General features: G+C 35.8%; 2 protein-coding genes across 3 annotated transcripts; both read left to right on the forward strand.

Moving 5' to 3' along the window:
- Nucleotides 1-344: 344 nt before the first annotated feature.
- On the forward strand, nt 345-4972 carry LOC122295176 (sodium-dependent phosphate transport protein 1, chloroplastic-like). Of its 2 annotated transcripts, XM_043104262.1 has the most exons (10): nt 345-775; nt 941-1048; nt 1434-1589; nt 1762-1977; nt 2106-2315; nt 3096-3233; nt 3536-3637; nt 3781-3846; nt 4033-4117; nt 4531-4972. In XM_043104262.1, the coding sequence occupies exons 1-10, from the start codon at nt 386-388 to the stop codon at nt 4626-4628; spliced, it is 1569 nt and encodes a 522-aa protein (XP_042960196.1). In that variant the 5' UTR covers nt 345-385; the 3' UTR covers nt 4629-4972. The 2 variants fall into 2 exon arrangements, with proteins under 2 accessions (XP_042960196.1, XP_042960197.1); XM_043104263.1 differs by lacking the exon at nt 3096-3233.
- A 624-nt stretch (nt 4973-5596) lies between these two features.
- LOC122294589 lies at nt 5597-6298 on the forward strand. Its single transcript, XM_043103468.1, has one exon. It carries the CDS (start codon nt 5832-5834, stop codon nt 6111-6113), a length of 282 nt encoding a protein of 93 aa, XP_042959402.1. The 5' UTR covers nt 5597-5831; the 3' UTR covers nt 6114-6298.
- The last annotated feature ends 12502 nt before the right edge of the window (nt 6299-18800 follow it).

Consider the following 18800-nt stretch of genomic DNA (forward strand, 5'->3'; position numbering starts at 1 on the left):
GAAGTTACCCTCTGTAATCTATGGTAGTACTTAACCATTCCGATTACAAGTGTACTTAACACGCCTAATCGCTCCTAAGTTGCGAATACAGAGCATTTGCAGTCAGCCCAAGTATATCTTTTGTGGGTTGCCCATCAAAGTCCAACCTAGATGAGCCCAACTCTTTCTTCGCTAGCCCAGAAGAGGGAGAGGCACTTGAAAAGAAATGCATTAACCAAATTCTGTTTTCCGTTAATCGCCTTAACTAACAGATTCCCTTACCTGTCCTAGTCCAATCCCCTCCGTGCAACAGACACGTGTTCAAACCAGAACCAATGCCCATAAATAGTTTGTGTCCCAAATATCTATCTGGGAAAAGATCTCCTCTCCCCGCTCTCTGCGTGCCATGAACTGTTCATTCATGAGCGCCAGAGCTCCTCTCTACTCGTCATCTCTCACGCCCAAAGCCCCTCCCGATGTTTCGTCGCAAAAGAAATTTTCCGGTTACAAGCACAGGTGCCCGTTTCATTTCCGGATCCGGGTCCGCATATCCTCCCGAGAATGTTGCTCTGTATTTCGGGTCTCGGCGCTGCCAAGTTCCGGTAAGAGGGGAGGCGGGAAAGTCTGGGCTGATGTTAAATCCAAGCCTTGCGATATACCAAGCTCCGGTCCGGATTCAGTGAAGTTGGAGGAGGAAGAGTTGGACAGTTCAGTTGCCTGGTTGGATCGGTTTCCGAAACGATGGGTTATTGTCGTTTTATGTTTCTCAGCATTCCTGCTCTGTAATATGGATAGAGTAAGTTCTTTTACTAAGGAATGTCAATTCTCTTTGTTTTGATTTTTTGCTCTGTGTCCCTTTGTTGGATCATGAATGAAGTGCCATAGTAATATTTATAAGAGCTTATCTGTGATATATAAATTGATGTTCAGCGAGCAACTTTGAACAGACTATGTTTGGCAGGTAAATATGAGCATTGCCATACTTCCAATGTCAGCAGAGTTCAATTGGAACCCAGCGACAGTTGGCCTGATACAGTCTTCTTTTTTCTGGGGCTACCTCCTTACTCAGGTATGGTAACACAGCCTTCTCTTAATTGCATTATCTTTTAACTCGCATCTCTGAGTCGACAGTAGATGTAACTACGACGCTAAAGCCCGTCATCTAGAATTTGCAGAAACAACCACCTATACTTGAGGCCAATCCGTATTAGAATAAGGCTTAATGAGTAAATTCACTGCAATTTAAGTTTTCCAGACAGGGAGTAATTTATCCTGGCAACAGAGAATGTGAACCTGAGTTAGTATCTGGACTATGCTTCATTCCATTTATGCTTTCTTTGTTCATGTAAGGAAAAAATTGTCCTATCGTGAATAGGGATGGAAGACCTTTGATACTTAATACATTGATCAAGATTGCTCTAGAGCTCCTTCTAACTTGTAATTTTGTCTGGCAGGTTGCTGGTGGCATTTGGGCAGATACAGTAGGTGGCAAGCTGGTCTTGGGATTTGGTGTAGTTTGGTGGTCGATTGCTACAGCTCTCACTCCCATTGCTGCTAAACTTGGATTGCCTTTCCTTCTTGTTGTTCGCGCTTTCATGGGTATCGGTGAGGTTTGTGCTTCTCTGATTACCATTATTATTTTGTGGAAAGAAATGTCTTAAAATGTGTTTCCCATGAAGCGATCCATAGTGTATATGTCATGACACTTTCCCTGTCTTGAATATGCCCATGAGTAATTTAAGGTTCCCATGTTATGGCTTTGTTAATTTGGTTCTGTTTCAGGGTGTTGCTATGCCTGCCATGAATAACATTCTGTCAAAATGGGTTCCAGTAGCAGAAAGAAGTAGATCATTAGCATTGGTGTACAGTGGGATGTACCTTGGATCAGTCACTGGCCTGGCCTTTTCACCGTTTTTAATCCACCAGTTTGGTTGGCCATCAGTCTTCTACTCCTTTGGTTCTCTAGGAACAGTTTGGGTTTCTGTGTGGCTAAGTAAGGTAATGTTTGCTGCATTTATGGAAATATCTCTATGAGCATTGAAGTTTTGGATTCATTAGCTCGCTCTTAATATACCTATACATGCTCATATGTCACTGCTTCTCTTCCTCTGGGATTGTTCCTCCAGGCATATAGTTCTCCTCTTGAGGATCCTGAGCTGTTGCCTGAAGAGAAGAAGCTGATCCTTACCAACAGCGTTTCCAAGGAACCTGTTAAAACTATACCTTGGGGACTAATTTTGTCAAAACCACCTGTATGGGCCCTAATAGTGTCTCACTTCTGTCACAATTGGGGAACATTTATTCTTCTGACATGGATGCCAACCTACTATAACCAAGTAAGTCTCTACTTATCTCTAGACCCCTACAATCGGGGGCTGCTGGAACATGCCGACTTCACTCTAGTGCATCATATCCAATATTTATCGCATTTAAAATTTTTAATGCAAACGTGGGCAATCAATAATCATTGCTGGATGTGGGCAAATTATGAATATTGTGGCTTCAGGGTCCTTGTAGATAGGAATGAGGTGAGGACTCATAGGCCAACACGTTTGACAATAATGAGAGAGGGAAAAGGAAGGGGAGGGGGGGTCTTGCTGGTTGTGTCATGTGGACTTGTCCATTGGCGGATGTCGTGTATCTTTGGATATTGTCCAAGTCATGTGCACTGGTACTGTTGTGAATGTTGTAAGAAAAGCTGGGCTAGAGTTGCAGAAATGAAAACCTTGTTAACTTGAAATATCGCTTCTATCATCTAAAGGTCATTCCCGAATTGGGGAAGATACAGTGAAGCTGCTTACATGGGACTTCTTTAATACACCACTGATAGCCTTAATCTTGCCTTTTATTTTCTGGATGCTGGTTTTCTTGTTATACACTTGTAAAACCATGCTTGTTTGTTATGGACTGTGAGTTCAGCTTCACCAACTTGAATGCTTGGATCTATGGGCCACTTATTACTATTTATTTTTGGTAGTAACTTGTTGAGACCTGGAACAACAGATAGTATTCAAATTCTGCAAAAGTGAATAATCTTGTGGGTATCTTGGAGAAGGTATTTGCCGTTTAAATTCGTTGTAGTGACAGAGAATATATTCCGTTTCTTGTCTGTCTAGGTCCTGAAGTTCAATCTTACAGAATCAGGCCTTATTTGCGTTTTGCCTTGGCTTACAATGGCATTTTCTGCAAATCTTGGAGGCTGGATTGCAGACACGCTAGTTAGCAAAGGTTTATCTGTGACAAGGGTTCGCAAAGTATGAATCTTTTTTCCCTACAGTTAAATGCAATAGATTATCATGTCAAATATTTTTTTGATATTACATCAATATTTACCATGATGTTTCTACGGGAATCACATTTTATTGAGATTAAAACACAGAAAAAAAGGAACTGCTTCCCCAATTAGAGATTTTGAACAATTTTCCTGTTTGAGTCATCTTCCCTGTTCTACTTCTCTTTCCTTTGAGTTATCTGCTTTGATGTAGCATTTATAAACATAGTTTAGATTCACTTTTCTGTACTGATAATAAAAGGCTTTCTTTGTTCTTCTCTGCAGATCATGCAAACAATTGGATTTCTTGGTCCTGCTTTCTTCCTAACTCAGTTGAGCCATGTTAATTCTCCTGCAATGGCTGTTTTGTGTATGGCATGCAGCCAGGTTTGCTTCTCTTTTTCTCTTCAGAAATTTTAATTCTATATTTTCTCTATATTTTTTTCAAATTATTTGAATTGCAATTGAGCACTAGTTCACAGCTACTAGCTGTAATAATCCTGACAAAGATCAGTTTCTTTCATCAATAGGGTACTGATGCATTCTCACAGTCTGGTTTATATTCAAATCATCAAGATATTGCCCCTCGATATTCTGTGAGTATTAATTAATGCTTTAGTCTCAGATTTTGTTTGTATGGGCTTTCATTTTTGGAATTTGAATGGTGTTAGATGATGGTGTAACTTATCAAAAAAAATTTATATGATGGTGTAAACACGATGAAAAAAATAAGTGAGTATTTTTAAGTGAGTATAACTTTTTATTTTTCTTGATATCTTCAGGGAATATTGCTTGGTCTATCCAATACTGCCGGCGTACTGGCAGGTGTGTTTGGAACTGCAGCAACGGGCTACATCTTGCAACATGGTTAGAACTTCTCTCTTGTACGCTTTTAGTAATTGTCAAGCCAATTTTGGAGAATATGGTAAAAAATCAGAAATAAAGCATATTGATTTTGGTTCTTGGTACCAGATTAAATAAATAAATAAAAGATGTAGACCTTATTTAAAATTTTCAGACCATGTTGATTTCTAGTCTGGGGTTAACTTGCAATGGGATGTTTGGGGAATAAGATGAGATGGGAAATTTATGAATAGTAATGAAACGGTCTGAGTTAAGATATTTTATTTCTGTGGCCTGGTCTACCTATTAATTGGCTTAACACGTCACTTTTTTCTATTTCTGTGGCCTGGTCTACTCTCAGTGGCCTCGTGTTTTTATTTAAGACTGAACTTATTCTTATGCGTCTCTATGCGCTTTTCAATATTGACAATTTTCAGGTTCATGGGACGATGTGTTCAAGGTTTCTGTTGGGCTATACTTGGTTGGCACTGTAGTTTGGAACCTTTTTTCAACTGGGGAGAAGATCTTGGATTAACTCAGATATGAGATCCTTCACATGCGGCAGTTCAATCCTGAGATTATATAGAAGAGTTCAACTATAGAGAATAGTGGAAAGATGACAAAGCAAGAGATATGTAAATCAATTGGATGAATGCAAGATCATTTTTACTGATATTCTTGGGACTTGGAGATTTTGCCCATTTTTTTTCCCATATGGAGCATGAAGCTTGAATTTAGTAGAACTAATGCCTCCCATCTGTTGGAATTAAGATAACTGGGCACACTCCGAGGCCATCTCATTGGTGAAAGGATACATACATAATTGTAAATGCTGTATTTAGACTAACATATCAATGCAGAGATTATGTTGCACAAAAACTTGTTTCAGAATTATCGTTTTGGTCGTTATAGCTCTAATGCTTTCATCATTACATTTTGTTTCTTTCCAATCAAAATGTTCTTCTACTAGTATTATTTTTGTACATCATTACAACACTTTAAGAGACAAATTCAGAATCAATTGGGTTCAGGAGAAGCTAACATAATTTTTTATCCAAATCATTTAATTTCGAGTAATGCCAGTTACAAGTCACAAATAGATAAATCTCGAGTAAGCCTTTTGTAAAAAAATGGATTTCACTAATAAATAAATAAATAAAAACAGATTTTTTTACATTTTATGATGAGGTCACTCTTTTACAAATGAATTTCTTGAAACTTGATATTTGAGAGTCATACAAATCATTACTCATCCCTCTTTGAAATACTCTCCGAATTCGATAACAGAGTTAGAGAAACACAGAATGTGACTCCTGCTGCAAAATCTCTTGACGAGAGTCGTCACTCCTAGACTTCTTATTTTTGAAAAAAGAAAACCATTTATTATTTTTAATTAAGTTTTATTGGGATCATGCGGCTAAAGTGATGCCAAGTGTGAATTTCACAGCCAGACATGTTTGCCGAGGATGAGCCCCTCATCTTTTTATACACAAACTTTCGTCGTAAAATTAGTACCATGAAAAACCAAATAGAAGACAATCAGGATAAGCCACTTGTGGAGAGCTCGTGCAACAAACACTTCCCATTTTCTCATTCACATCGAACGCCTCATATTCACTCCCATCAAAGGGATATACCCAACACACTTTGCCTCCCTTCCTGATCTGCTCACTTTCAACTATTCCAAACCTGATCTGCTACATATCTCTGACACACTGAGCAAAGAGGAGGGACTACTATGGCTTCTATAACGATGGCATTTGCTCCGGCGGCAGCAGCAGGAAGAGTGTTTGCGGCAACGGCGGCAAAGGGTGCCGGTGGAAGCAAGGAGGAGAAGGGGATTCTGGACTGGATTCTGGGAGGTTTACAGAAGGAGGATCAGCTGTTTGAGACCGACCCAATCCTTCAGAAGGCAGAGGAGAAGAATGGTGGCGGCGCTGCCGCTGGGGGCAAGAACTCTGTGGCAGTCCCGCAGAAGAAGAAGGGTGGCTTTGGAGGGCTCTTTGCTAAGAACGAATAAGAATTTTTCTGGCATGCATTTCTTCACGTAAAGCCATCCATGCATGTTCATCATGTCTCTCTTTTTTGCTTTCAAATCTCTGGTGATTATGGAATGCTTAAATTGTGTTTACTCCTTGGTATTCTGTATCTAAGAATCATTAATATTAATTATTAATTCATTTTGGGTCAGCTACCAGCTGCTAATTAATCTGTTTTTTTTTATTATAATTAATTAATCCCCGATCTTAAATATGGTGCGTTTCACTGATTATGAGAATGCATGAAATGGGAATTAGCTAGGTTTGGATATAAAGTTGATTTCAACTCATCTTAATTTATTTTATCTTATCATTATAATTTTCTCAAATTTTCACATAAAATATAATAAACCATTCAATTTTTTTAAATATCAAAACAATAATAATATTAAAAAATAATATTTTAATCTCAATATCTTATCTCCTCTCATTATCTAAACCTCACTGAGTGATAAGGTCCCCAAAGCACTACTTTACCCCAGTATATCTCACTGTGCTAATTAATGTGATTTAGTGTAGTATGTTAGATTGTAAAATTTTTATTATAAAATAGATCTAACATTTCATATAAAATTATGTCAATTTGTAGGTTCATGTTTGTAAGATCTTTTTGCGGCTGTATCACTTCTCAGTACTTATATTCCGGAGGGTATAGCTACTGCCTAGATTCAGATTATATCGTTGGTGAATGGAACGAAATGGATAAAAAAACATGGCCTATCAGCACCATATAATCAACATATTAAGCCACAGTACCATTTAATTAGGATATTAGACTACATATTTACTGTTTTCATGCTCACATTGATGAACTATGGGAGCAACAATAATTTTCCTTTGCTATATATATAACTTTCGAGTAACAGGAGCTTTCAACCTGAGAAAGTATCACCTTACAGTAAGACCATAACACCTTACATAAAAACTAGACGAGATGGCTGCCTTGTCTCTTCTTTTTTCCACGAAGAATAGAGGGCTGGCTAAATGCTTTCAACAGTTTGATCAGTACTCTTCAGGAGAAAGTTCTACGCTTTGCAGAACCCAATGAAAATGCTATTTGGAAAAGGAGCATGCTATTAGAAAGAAACAGAATTTCAGATAAACTAGGAGCCCATAACATTAAATTCTAGAACAGAATACTAAAATTTTGCAATATCAAGAGTTTGTAGTTACAGAATTCGATCTAGAAAAAGAAGAGTTGATAAACTCGATGCAATCTTCAATGGCTTCTGTTCTATGAGAATCAACCGGAGCTACGTATGGCTTTGATCTTACAGATGAATAATCTTTAGGTGAGTGCCTCTTCCTCATAGACACTGAACGTAGAGCTCTTACTACCTTATCAGCAAGATCCTTGAAAAATTTGATAGGCAATTTAGACCCCTTAGGCAGTTTGAATCTGTAATGTCTAGTGAACCCACTGTTTCCTGAAACTCTCCTGCTGTAATTTTGTTTGTAATAAGAGTAAGGGTATGTGTTATCCATGTGAGAGAGAGTGAGAGAGAGAGAGAGAGAGATTTGCAAGCTGTACTGTGAAAAATGTAGAGAGCTGCCGGAGAGAGGTGGTATCAAGCTGTGGGTGTGGTAGATGGAAGAGTGTGGAATAAATATATAGAAAACTAAGAAAAGTGCCAAAAGAATATGCCAAAAAGGTCGATTAGGGCGGTTAGAAAAGAGGGCATAAGCAGTAAAAAGAAATACTGTTGCTTTCTCTACTTTCTGATGCGCACCCGGCTACAACCTTGACTACATACTTCTTTTCTTTTCTTTTCTTGCATGTAGTGCAAGCGTAGAAAAGTGGGTACAACCAAACAAATATAAATAAGAAAGGATAGATTTTGGTCGATTAGGTACTACTATGTACTATCACCATCTATAATCATTCTAAACTAAAACAACAGAAAACATTATGCAGCAAGGAAAGTAAGCATCACCATGCTCCAAGTAATCATGCCATTTTATCATATTCTCACACAGGAAAACCATCCATGTTTAATTCTCACTCTGAAGTTAAACAAACATGGTGCCCCTTTTTGTCCTCGACTTCAATTTCATCTTCATCAATCATCACCACCATCACCAACACTATAAGAACTTAGTTTTTATTTATAGTTATATGGTGATACAACATGAAGATGTCTCCGTCAAATTAAGGAACACTCGTACTTTTATTATGCTGAAATGAAATTCCAAAACTGGTCCTGGTCCTATTGTGGATTAGTCGAAGGAGTTGGCTCATCCACGGTTTTTGACTGAATTAAAAGAAAGTGAATGTGCTCAGCAGAGAGACAGAGAGGACATTAAAAAGAGGGGCAAAAATTGACTCCAGAAACAGATAAAGAGGTGCAGAGAATCACTTTTACAGAAAAGAAGAAAAACCAAGCAGAATTCAATCATGCTTGTTGCTTTCCAAAGTGATTTTGATTCTCTTTTAGAAATACTAGGAGATATAAGGGGAGAGAAAAGTGGAGAGGGAAGTGGGGTTATTAGGGAAGACTGTGTATTTACTTTATTAAATTTCAATCATTAATCAAACTTTCGGTAATCTGTTGGTAATAATATAAAACATCCAATACCAAAACTTTACAGATTTTCCAAATGAACAGAGAAGATCTTTAGTTAGGAATGCATCAGTATCTAACTTAAAATACATACCAGAAGAAGGGAATTAATACAATTAGTATCAATTAATTGTATTAATGGTTTGGAATGAAGAACATTCATTCCAAACCATTATGAACACTTTCTCTTCCTTTTTGTATACAAAGAAGATATGAAAGAATTATCGGACAAGACAAAGATACAGAAAAATTATCAATATGATGACAGATCTTCCGCACCCAACCAAAGAAGGACGTACATGATGTAGTTGTTAAATGGGGCAGACAGATTACTTTGTTGGTAAAACTCAATATGATTATATGGCCTTAGTGTATTGATCACATATTGATTCTGAGTTAGGTGCAACTTTTATCAGTAAGTAGTAGGTTAAAAGTTTCCAAATAAAATAAGGATTACTTGGAATTAAGAAAAACATGAGTGGGTTTAGATGCTCCACCAAGATGTTGCTCTTCTTCTGGAAAGGGGGCAAGCATGATATTTACTTGACCACAAAGGAAGACCAATATGTTGTAAATAAAGCCGTAGTCTTACATCAACTGCCCCTTGTTGTAAATCATGCACTTTCCATGCCATAAGACAACATCAGTAGCCAACTCCAATTCAAGGTTATTGAAAGAAAGCATTTAGGGAATCTAAAACCAACTCTGCACTTAAATAGTTAAATTATGGAAACATTTAGCTAAGATCATTACATTGAATATATAATTCTTCCATCATAGCAGAAAGAAGCTTGTAAATCAAAAGACCTGCGAAAAAGATCACAAATACATCATTCTCTGTATATTATCTTTTAAGCTAAATAAATTAAAATGAATTCCATATTGGAATTTTGATATGCAAATGAATTTATCTACAGCTTTCAGATGTATATTCATTCATGCTCAGCACTGTATATAGAACCCAAAACCCTCTTATATGTTATCAGATCAGATTGACATATGGAAACCAGTCTATATGATCGCCAACTGCCCACTTTTTTTCTCTTTTCATGCATGTTTAGGATGGTTTGGATTTTGTGAAATTCACTAATCCCAAAAGTTTAAGCTAATGCAAATATGTATATTTAATTATTTATATTATATTCTTAACACTCCACCTCACTTAGGCCAGACTCATTAAAAAATATAGCGTCAGAATTTGAACTTAAGACCTCTGGCTACGAGCAAACAAAGCTTATTGTTTATCATTCATGACAAGCAAAACCTCCCCACCAGGGTCAATGATGTGATCTAAAAAACTCCTTAACTTTCTACAGTATCTTTAGAAGTCTCAGGAGCAACAAGATCACTCTCCAAATTATACAAAACCCCATTGATCCTTTCCAGTATATCCCAATGCCTAATTTTACAAAGCTCAACAGACTTTAGAACTGACACACTAAACAAAATACCCAAAATCACGAATTCCAATTTCCAAACTATAATCCTAAGGCTGTATTTAGGACATTTATGACGCATTAGTTTCCTGTAACTGCGTTATGATGAGGCTTAAAGAGCCTGGTTAACGGCGTCCAGGGCTTCCTTTTAGGATCATCGAGTACAAGTTTCTTAAGAAATTTCATTCAAGCTAGCTCGATAAACGCATCCTTTTATGTTTCAAAACATGTTTTTTTTTTTTTATGGGGGAAAACATCAAGTAAGTTTTCTACCTTTACGAGTTTGTTTTATGGGATTTTTTTTCGTAATTTTAGTAATAAAATTTATTTTTTTCTCTTCAACAAAGACTCACTTATTCATGTGAGATTGTTTCGGTGAAAAAAATAAGAGAGCATATATTTAAAACAACCAAATATCCTACAGATTATAAACCCTCAACTTCAACCGCATTGGAACTTGTGCGGCTTACGTACCTTATACATGTATTTGAGGACCTCAACTCAGCTACCTCTACTTATCCTGCACCGCACACTTATGCTAACGTTTTTTTCTTTTAACCTAAACTAAACACAACACACGTTTCGAAAAGAAAGGGTAGTTGATTCTCACTTTCGACTGTGTTCTGACCTCAAACAATCTAACCCGCGTCTTCCAGTTCACCAACGTCTGGGGCCATTGAAGAAAGTGACCGACCGAAAGCACAAAGTCTATCAAACCACTTTGATTTTCTTCGTTCTCGCACGAAAAACCCCTTGTTTGAGTTATGCAAGTTTAATACTTCTAGAAGTTCCTTGAAGAAATGATTGGAATGTAAACCATTACTGCCCGGTTTGGTTAGCCTGATCAGATACTTTTATCTCATATCTGGAGCTGTACGGTATAGAAGTTTTGTCTAACCAAACGGTGTATTTAATTTCTAAATTTTAAAAATATTTATTAAAATAAATAGTAAGTAAAATGGTACAAAAAATATAAAATTAATAATGAACAGTACAAAACATAAATAAACAATACAAAATTTCAAGTAAACGGATACTCTTCAAATAGTGGGAGTTGCACATTTTTTAAATTTTAAAAAATAAAAATTATTTTATTTTACCTTAATATCTAAATAGATATTTTATTATTACGTAGCCCAATGAATCGTAAGTTAAAAGTTGTTAGCCAGTAACAAAATGTTGGATGTGGTCTGATTTATGTATAAAGAATATATATTTTGTGGAAATTTTTTAATCTCGAAACACTACAAGTCAAAGATTCCAACAACCCCAATTTTCAAAGATTTTCTCTGCATGACTTTTTTTTAAAACTAATTATGAACAATCATGGCGTCATGTTTAATAGTTTTCCAAGTTCATGAGTATACCTACCATTCCTCAGGCTAATATTAAAGCTTTTTAGGGTTTCAATTTCTTATGCGTATTTGTTGCATGGTACCAAATCTGTTTTTTTTAGTAATAATAATAAAATAATAAATAATAATTATAAATATATATAAAATAATAATAATAAAATATTAAATATTCAGACAGAGCCTAAATCAACTTTGCTGGGATGACTTCTAAGAGTACTTTATAAATCACATTGTTTAGTCGTTTGTAAACCTGATCTCGATTCCAAGTTCATGAGCAATTGGGTTTGTTTTCTAAATTGATGGAAATTCATCTTTTGGTACATGTTTTTGGGTCTCAACTCAAATTGATTTTTTTTTCCCTTGGGCAAAGCTTGATTTACCTTATATTGATAGTTTTGGTATCTCAATTGTAAATTTTGACCCTATGATAAGATCATTTTGTAAGGTTAAACAAGAAGCCATTGGATGGAAGGCAAAGATTAAGGCCACCCAGGCCTTTTTCATTGATTTCACCAACCCAGTATGATACACATTGCTTGGCGCATTTGATGCACGTGTGGCCCATGCTACTTGCGTTTTCTACTCGCAGCCGCATTCTAGAGTGGCTTCTGTGGCCACGCGTGGCCCCTTCGGATCAGCTCGTCTCTCCTCCTCAGGTGGTGCCTGTTTTGCACGCGTCGCCATAGCTTGTGTTGTCCCTTCATCGGCGACTTGGATTAGACTCCGGCTGCTACCTTATGTTACCGCTTGCCCTAAACTGTGATCTTGCAACCTTATGTTACCGCTTGCCCTAAACTGTGAACTTGCAAGAGAAATCGTGGATCTCTTCAAAAATCATCTCAAGACAACAAGTGACAGTGCACCTTCCATTTCCACAGCTTCTAGCAGAGGTCCCACAGTCGATCCATTGTTCGCTTTTATGCAAACACTTTAATTCTGTCTTTCTATAAGACGGCGTCTCTTATAGGACATGTGTAGATACCAAGAAATTGGTCCCATATAAACTTGCTTTTTTTTTTTCTTTTTTTTTTCACTACTATGCACTATTATTTATTGTTTTAGGGTGTTTGTCGGGGAAGCCCACCCCCTACATGTATCATTGTATTAGTGTAATGAAATCAAGCTTGCTTAGAAAAGAGGAAAAAAAAAAAACGATTTGAAACTTTGGTATGCACGAGCGCTTGACCCTTTGCAGTTAAATGATTTACTGGTTTGTAAGGTGTACAAATTAAACCGGTTTGTAGCAAATCAACCACCATATCAGACTTCAATTTTCAAAGTGGCTTGAAAATGAATGGACTGTTTGAAAACTATTTGAGACATCTATTGAAACTAATTAATAAAAATCTTTTATTCTATTCTTGATTTTTCTAATGGTCTGCGGTGAGTCTCTTGATGGACAGTAGAATCTTCAGAAAATATATAGTGCATAAACGATCTTAAATTTAATTTGTTGTTGGATTTTATCAATTTAGAGTCAAAATGATATAGGGAATCTGGTAGTGTATCATACATTCTTAGAATTCTTTTGGCTTGTGGCATAAAGTTTTCAAACAGTCAATTATTTATGTACCTGGTTGATGATTTTTGGTGGCTCCTTTTAGGCGGTGATTCTCTAGTACAGTCCATAGAAGCCAACTACTAAATCACTTGAAAATGCCCTAAAGTTTGGTAGGAACATTCACTAAAAATAAGAAATGTAGGCAAGGTTCATACCCAAAAAGAATCTAGTGTCTTGTTGCTTTTTCTTACTGTCAAACTATGTTTAGCCATGCTGCGTGCAAGAATAGTCTCCAGCATCCATAGAGACATTCCAGAGTAAACCTAATCTTTATAATTTTTTCTTCATAAACAATTGAACCTCAAGTTGGAATCCATTAAGAACCTTCATTTACACTGTTGATTTAACTTCGTCACATGGCAGTGTTAAAGTAGAAGTTAATTTAATAGGAAAAAACAAAACATCTAATTTTGATATTATGCACTTGCTTATGCTCATGGGTCTTTTTTTAAAAATTTTTTTTTTCAATTTTAGATAAGAAAAAGTAAAACTAAGTACACACACATATATATAACAAATTTGGTTACATGCATGCATTATTGTTGTTTTCAGTATCTTAATGCCAAATTATCCTAGAGGATTATTAGCTTTAATTACTTGATAAAATGTGAAACAATAAACTACATGTGGTTGGGGGAAGAGCCACATGCTTATAAATTCATTAGTTATATGCGGTACTGACTATTTAGTATGATTCATCATTCTATCTACCTCCTTAACATTTTCCAATTTAATATTGGGACATGATCTGATTTACATCAGTTTGGTGCTTGGAGACAGAGTTCAGGACAGTTGACAAACTCTTCAGATGTGTACCCAGAAAACCAATATAAGCACACAAGAAAGTAAGAAACACAGTGGAAAATAGCATTCTCACTATGAGGAGACTTTTTCTCCTTCTAAATAGGTGACACTCTTGGATGCATCCAGTATACTTGGGTGGCACCTTTTGTGAGAAAAACCATGAGGTGGGCTATGATCTAAAAATAGAGATCTATCAATGAAATATATAAAGAAGTTAACAACGATAATAATCCCTAATAAAGGACTAAATTAACACCTATGTGAGCTAATCTAGATCAATATAACCATGATACAACCCCATTATGGCTAACACTCATGGCAAGGAAATCACATCTATGAAGTAAGGGATGAGGAAAATGCAGAGAAAAATATAAAACAAAAAATTATTATTATTTATCTACTTTTTTGCAAAACCAATGGATCATTAGTGAGTTTATCCTCAAGGCTTCGTCCTAGAAACATGTATCGCATTCTATTTAAAAGAGTCCAGTCAATAGTATCAATCAATCTATAGAGAAACTTTTTCATAACCAATCTTCCAGGTGGATCTAAGTGAAACACCAATGACTTCTGTTTTAGGTTAGTGAGACCCTATATCAGATTTCAGGCCGCATATTTTTAGATTTCTCTGAATTTTCTTCCACTTTGTGTTACGTTCATGTGTTGTTTTATAACAAATTATTTTTTCAATTTTCCCAATCTATGGACACAAATCTTTTAAGTGTTCTTAACATATTGGACAATGAATTGGTTTGGAATGTTGGAGTTTACATCGTAAGGTTGGTCTCTATCATCCAGAGAGTTAAAGGCCACTATGTGTGTTGAATAGGATATATGGTGACTTTAATTAATAGAAGAGATCCTTAACACAACACACTACCCAAACCTACCCACAAACGAATAATGTACAGCATAGAGATCAAAACCAACATTTGGAGATATTCATACAAAACTATGAATAATAACAACCAAGAGATATCTAAGTTGGCACATTTTCCACCATTAACTTTCCATAGTTTTTCTATCCATGGTACAGCCAATAATTCATTATATAACGCCAATTTTAAGATCCACAAAGCAACTTTTAAAAGTTGTATGGGTGTAAATCAGGCACAAATAGAAATTTAGGCCAAGTTTCATCAATATTACTTGTGACAGCAAAATGCGAGGAAAAAATAAGAGAGAAATGCAAAAACTTCTTAGAAAGAAATTACAGAAAGTTAGAAACCGATAATTAAAGACAACTGGCTGCAAGTAGCAGTACATCACACACAACCGATCAAATCTGTCATATTACTAATAGTACTAGACTTTTAACCCAATGAGTTAACATCCAGGATATATAATATAATGCTAATCCTAACCATACATTTGGATTTTCAAAAATTTTAGAGGTGAGGGGGACTAATGAAGTATCAGATGATGATAAACTAGCTGAAAAGCCAAAACCTGGTTGGAGTTTGCCACTGAAAAAGAGCTTATGGCCTATTACAAATGATATGCCAAGCAATCGGATTTTGGTGTGAAGACATTTAGGACAAAGAGAGAGACAGACAGGAGTGCGAAATATGTGAAAATTGAGTATGTGCGTGGCAACAAGTACCATCCTAGCCACAACAATGTCTCGAGGACACAACCAACAATCATAATAGATTGTAAGGTGAAGGTAAATGCTCACTTGGTGAAAGGGTTTTGGGTTTTGATCACTGTTGAGGTTGCTCACAATTATAGTATTGTCAGCCCACAAAAGTCCAGATTTTTTAGATCTTACGAGTGTTTAAATTAATACAGTCAAGGATGCTTAATTTGAATGACAAAAACAGTATTCGAATGAACAAAAATTTCAACACACTAGTTGTTGACGTGTGGGGTGGGGGGGTTGACAATTCGAGTCACAATTTACTGACAATTGACAAGTTCCCTTAATGTGGAGAAAGTCATGTTTAGCTAAACCTTTAAGGTATCTTAAAACCCTTTTATAGCAAACCAATGAAGAGAAGTTGGGTTATGCATGTGCTGTCACAATTGGTTGACTAGAAAAGGCAACCTCGAGTTTGTAAGTGTGCAATACTGACGTGCTCCAACCATGTCTATACTCAATTGGATCTGATAGAGGAATACCATCAAATTGTGATAATTTAGAACCTGAAGAGCAAGGAGATGTGGTTGGTTTGGCAATGGTCATGTTAACTCTAGTGAGCTGATCAAGAATATACTTGGCTTGACATAAATGAAGAGAAAAGGCACTTCTTGTGGCATGAATACCAAGAAAGAAATCAAAGGACCAAGGTTTTGAAGTGGGAGTTTCTCCTGAAGTTGCTGAATAAGTGAATCAATGTGATATGCATGTGTGCCAATGATAAGTATATCATCAACATATATTAGTATGAAGATTTTGATACTACCATAGGTGCAAAGAAACATTGAGGTGTCCACAAGAGATGCTATGAAAACAAGATCAAAAAGAAAGTTAGAGAGAGGAGTTTGCTTGAATCCATATATAACTTTATACAACCTGCACAGAAAATCTGGGTGAGTTTGATATATAAATCCTTGAGGTTGTTATATAAATACCTCTTCCCCAAGATAGCCATGAAGAAAGGCATTGGGGATGTCCAATTGCTTAATGCTCCAATCAGAATTGACAACCAAACTAAGGACTCTTAGGGCGAATGGCTTTATTTCTAGGCTGTTTAGTATGGTCGATACCACTTTGTTGCTGAAACCCCTTAGGCACCAACCGTGAATCTTTATACAGACCCATCTTTATTTAATCTTATAAGTTGTGAATCACATTATAATTAGAAGGTCTAGGACATAAGGACCAAGTTCCACTAGACAAAAGAGCTAAAAATTCTTGGGTCACAACTTCCTTCTAGCATGGATTAGAGGTAGCCTTTGAATAGGAGGCAGGTTTAGCTTCTTGGACAACAATAGGAAACAATTTGATAGGATAAAGAATGGATGAATACAATGAAAATCGGAAGGATTTTGCTCTAGAGAAACCAATCTTAGATCATGTCAACATAGGGTGAGTGGAAGTTGGAACAAGTGTAGTAGTAGATTCCATAGATGAAGGTATAGTAGCACTTGAGGAGTTTGTAGGTAAGGGATTAGAGCTTAGTGAATCAAGAGTAGTTGAAGGAGAATAAGAGCTAGGATCAACATGCGAGTGTTGAGGAGAGTCTACAAATAGGGAATCGTGAGATTGAGAGAAGGATTTAGAAATAACATTAGAAGAAGAAATGATAGGTTAATAAGAGGATGGAAAGAAGGAACTTACAATAAGGTGAAATGGTGGGTCATTCAGAGCATTAATATTAGAAAGCATTAGTGCAGAAGCCTCACCATTGGTTGGAAAAGTGTTCTCATCAAAGATAACTGTCATGAGTTGTAAACCTTATTAGTCAAAAGGTCTAGGCACTTATAACTAGCATGGTGGTAGCTTAAATATATGTATGGTTTGGATCTATATTCGAGTTTATGAAGACCATATGAGCAAAGAAGATGATAACATTGACAAAAAAAAGTCCTAAGAAACTGGTAATCTGCTGCTTTAGCATAAAGCTTAAGAACGGTGACTCATGATCAAGAACTGGTGTTGGTAGCTTGTTAATAATGTGAACAGCAAGTTAGGTAAGCTCAAGCCAATATTTATTGGATAATTTAGAATGTGCAATAAGGGTTAAGCCAGGGTCAAGGATGTGCCTAAGTTTTTTATCAACCAATCTACTTAGCTAAGAAGTATATGGAAAAGATTTTCATTGGAGAATACCAATTTGATTGAAAAGTGTTTAAAAATGAAGAGAGTTATATTCCTCGTCACCATCAAATTGTATTTGTTTTATAGTGCTAGGGAATTGATTCATAGGCAGCAACTTGAATTTGACAAAATTATAAAAAACTTCATATTTGGTTCTAAGTGGATAAAGCCAGGTGTCATGTGAGTAGTCAATCACCAATGAAAATTATAAGATATTATTAATCACTCACAAATTGGATAGGTGAAATCCAAACATATATGTGAACAAGTAGTAAAACTTGAGTGGAGATTCTAATAAAATGACTAAAGGGCAATTGTTTACATTTACCTAATTGACAAGAGGAAAAAATAAAACTTTTATTGAAATCATTATCAGACGATGGTAAATGAAATTGTCTAATAATTTTAGAAACTAAACCAAAAGAAGAACATCCTAACTTAGAGTGCTATCCCAAATAGGAGGTCTTTATTCCAAGCAAAGTAGTAAAAGCATATTTTCTGAGAACTCTTTTGAAATCAAAGAGGGTAGAGGTCATTTTCAGCTTTTCCCCTAGAGTATTGCATGTGTCTAGAGATCCTTCACAAAAAAATATGAATAAGTAAGACAAAGTAACAATGATTATTGTAACACCTCAATTAAAAATGCCTTAGACCTTGACCCTAGTAGCTTTGACCTAGCTAAGCTAGGTGTTAGGCTATTTGAGGATAAGAACGTTTTTTAATATTTGAGTCGGCAAGAAGGCCGTATACTTTAGGATTAGTAGAATTATTAGAAGATTTTAGTGCAATATTGAATTCGAGAAAAAGGAAATTTTTGGAGCTTAATTGGTTTAGTAATATTATTTTAGAGAATTTTTAGTGCTTTATTTATTTTTAGGATATGAAGCCAAGAGGCTAATAGGGGAAGGACACATGGCATATTGGAAATTTTCCATATTAATGGGTTAAGTAGTTGGAAAAATCTAGTTGCAAACACAACTGTGTATTAATATGTGTACTAATCTAATGTGATCAGTCAAAAAGTAGATTTTATTGAAAATAATGTTAATTTAAAATTTTGAATATAAAAGAATCAGTATTGATACGTAGATTAGTACGAAACTTTGCTTGTATGTAGCAAAACTCTAATTAGTTTGGGTTAATTACTAAATAGTTTTAGAAAGGCTTATGAGATTGGTTTATTAAAGA

The sequence above is a fragment of the Carya illinoinensis genome, chromosome 14, assembly GCF_018687715.1.
Source record: "Carya illinoinensis cultivar Pawnee chromosome 14, C.illinoinensisPawnee_v1, whole genome shotgun sequence".
In the NCBI taxonomy this organism is placed as follows: Eukaryota; Viridiplantae; Streptophyta; class Magnoliopsida; order Fagales; family Juglandaceae; genus Carya; species Carya illinoinensis.

Bases quoted from the DNA above. Each gene is read 5' to 3' on its own strand.
- LOC122295176 (XM_043104262.1), top strand. From the start codon at position 386: ATGAACTGTTCATTCATGAGCGCCAGAGCTCCTCTCTACTCGTCATCT. The intron at 1,590-1,761 runs GTTTGTGCTTCT...GTTCTGTTTCAG, and splicing joins CTTTCATGGGTATCGGTGAG to GGTGTTGCTATGCCTGCCAT. The intron at 2,316-3,095 runs GTAAGTCTCTAC...TTGTCTGTCTAG, and splicing joins TGCCAACCTACTATAACCAA to GTCCTGAAGTTCAATCTTAC.
- LOC122294589 (XM_043103468.1), top strand. From the start codon at position 5,832: ATGGCTTCTATAACGATGGCATTTGCTCCGGCGGCAGCAGCAGGAAGA.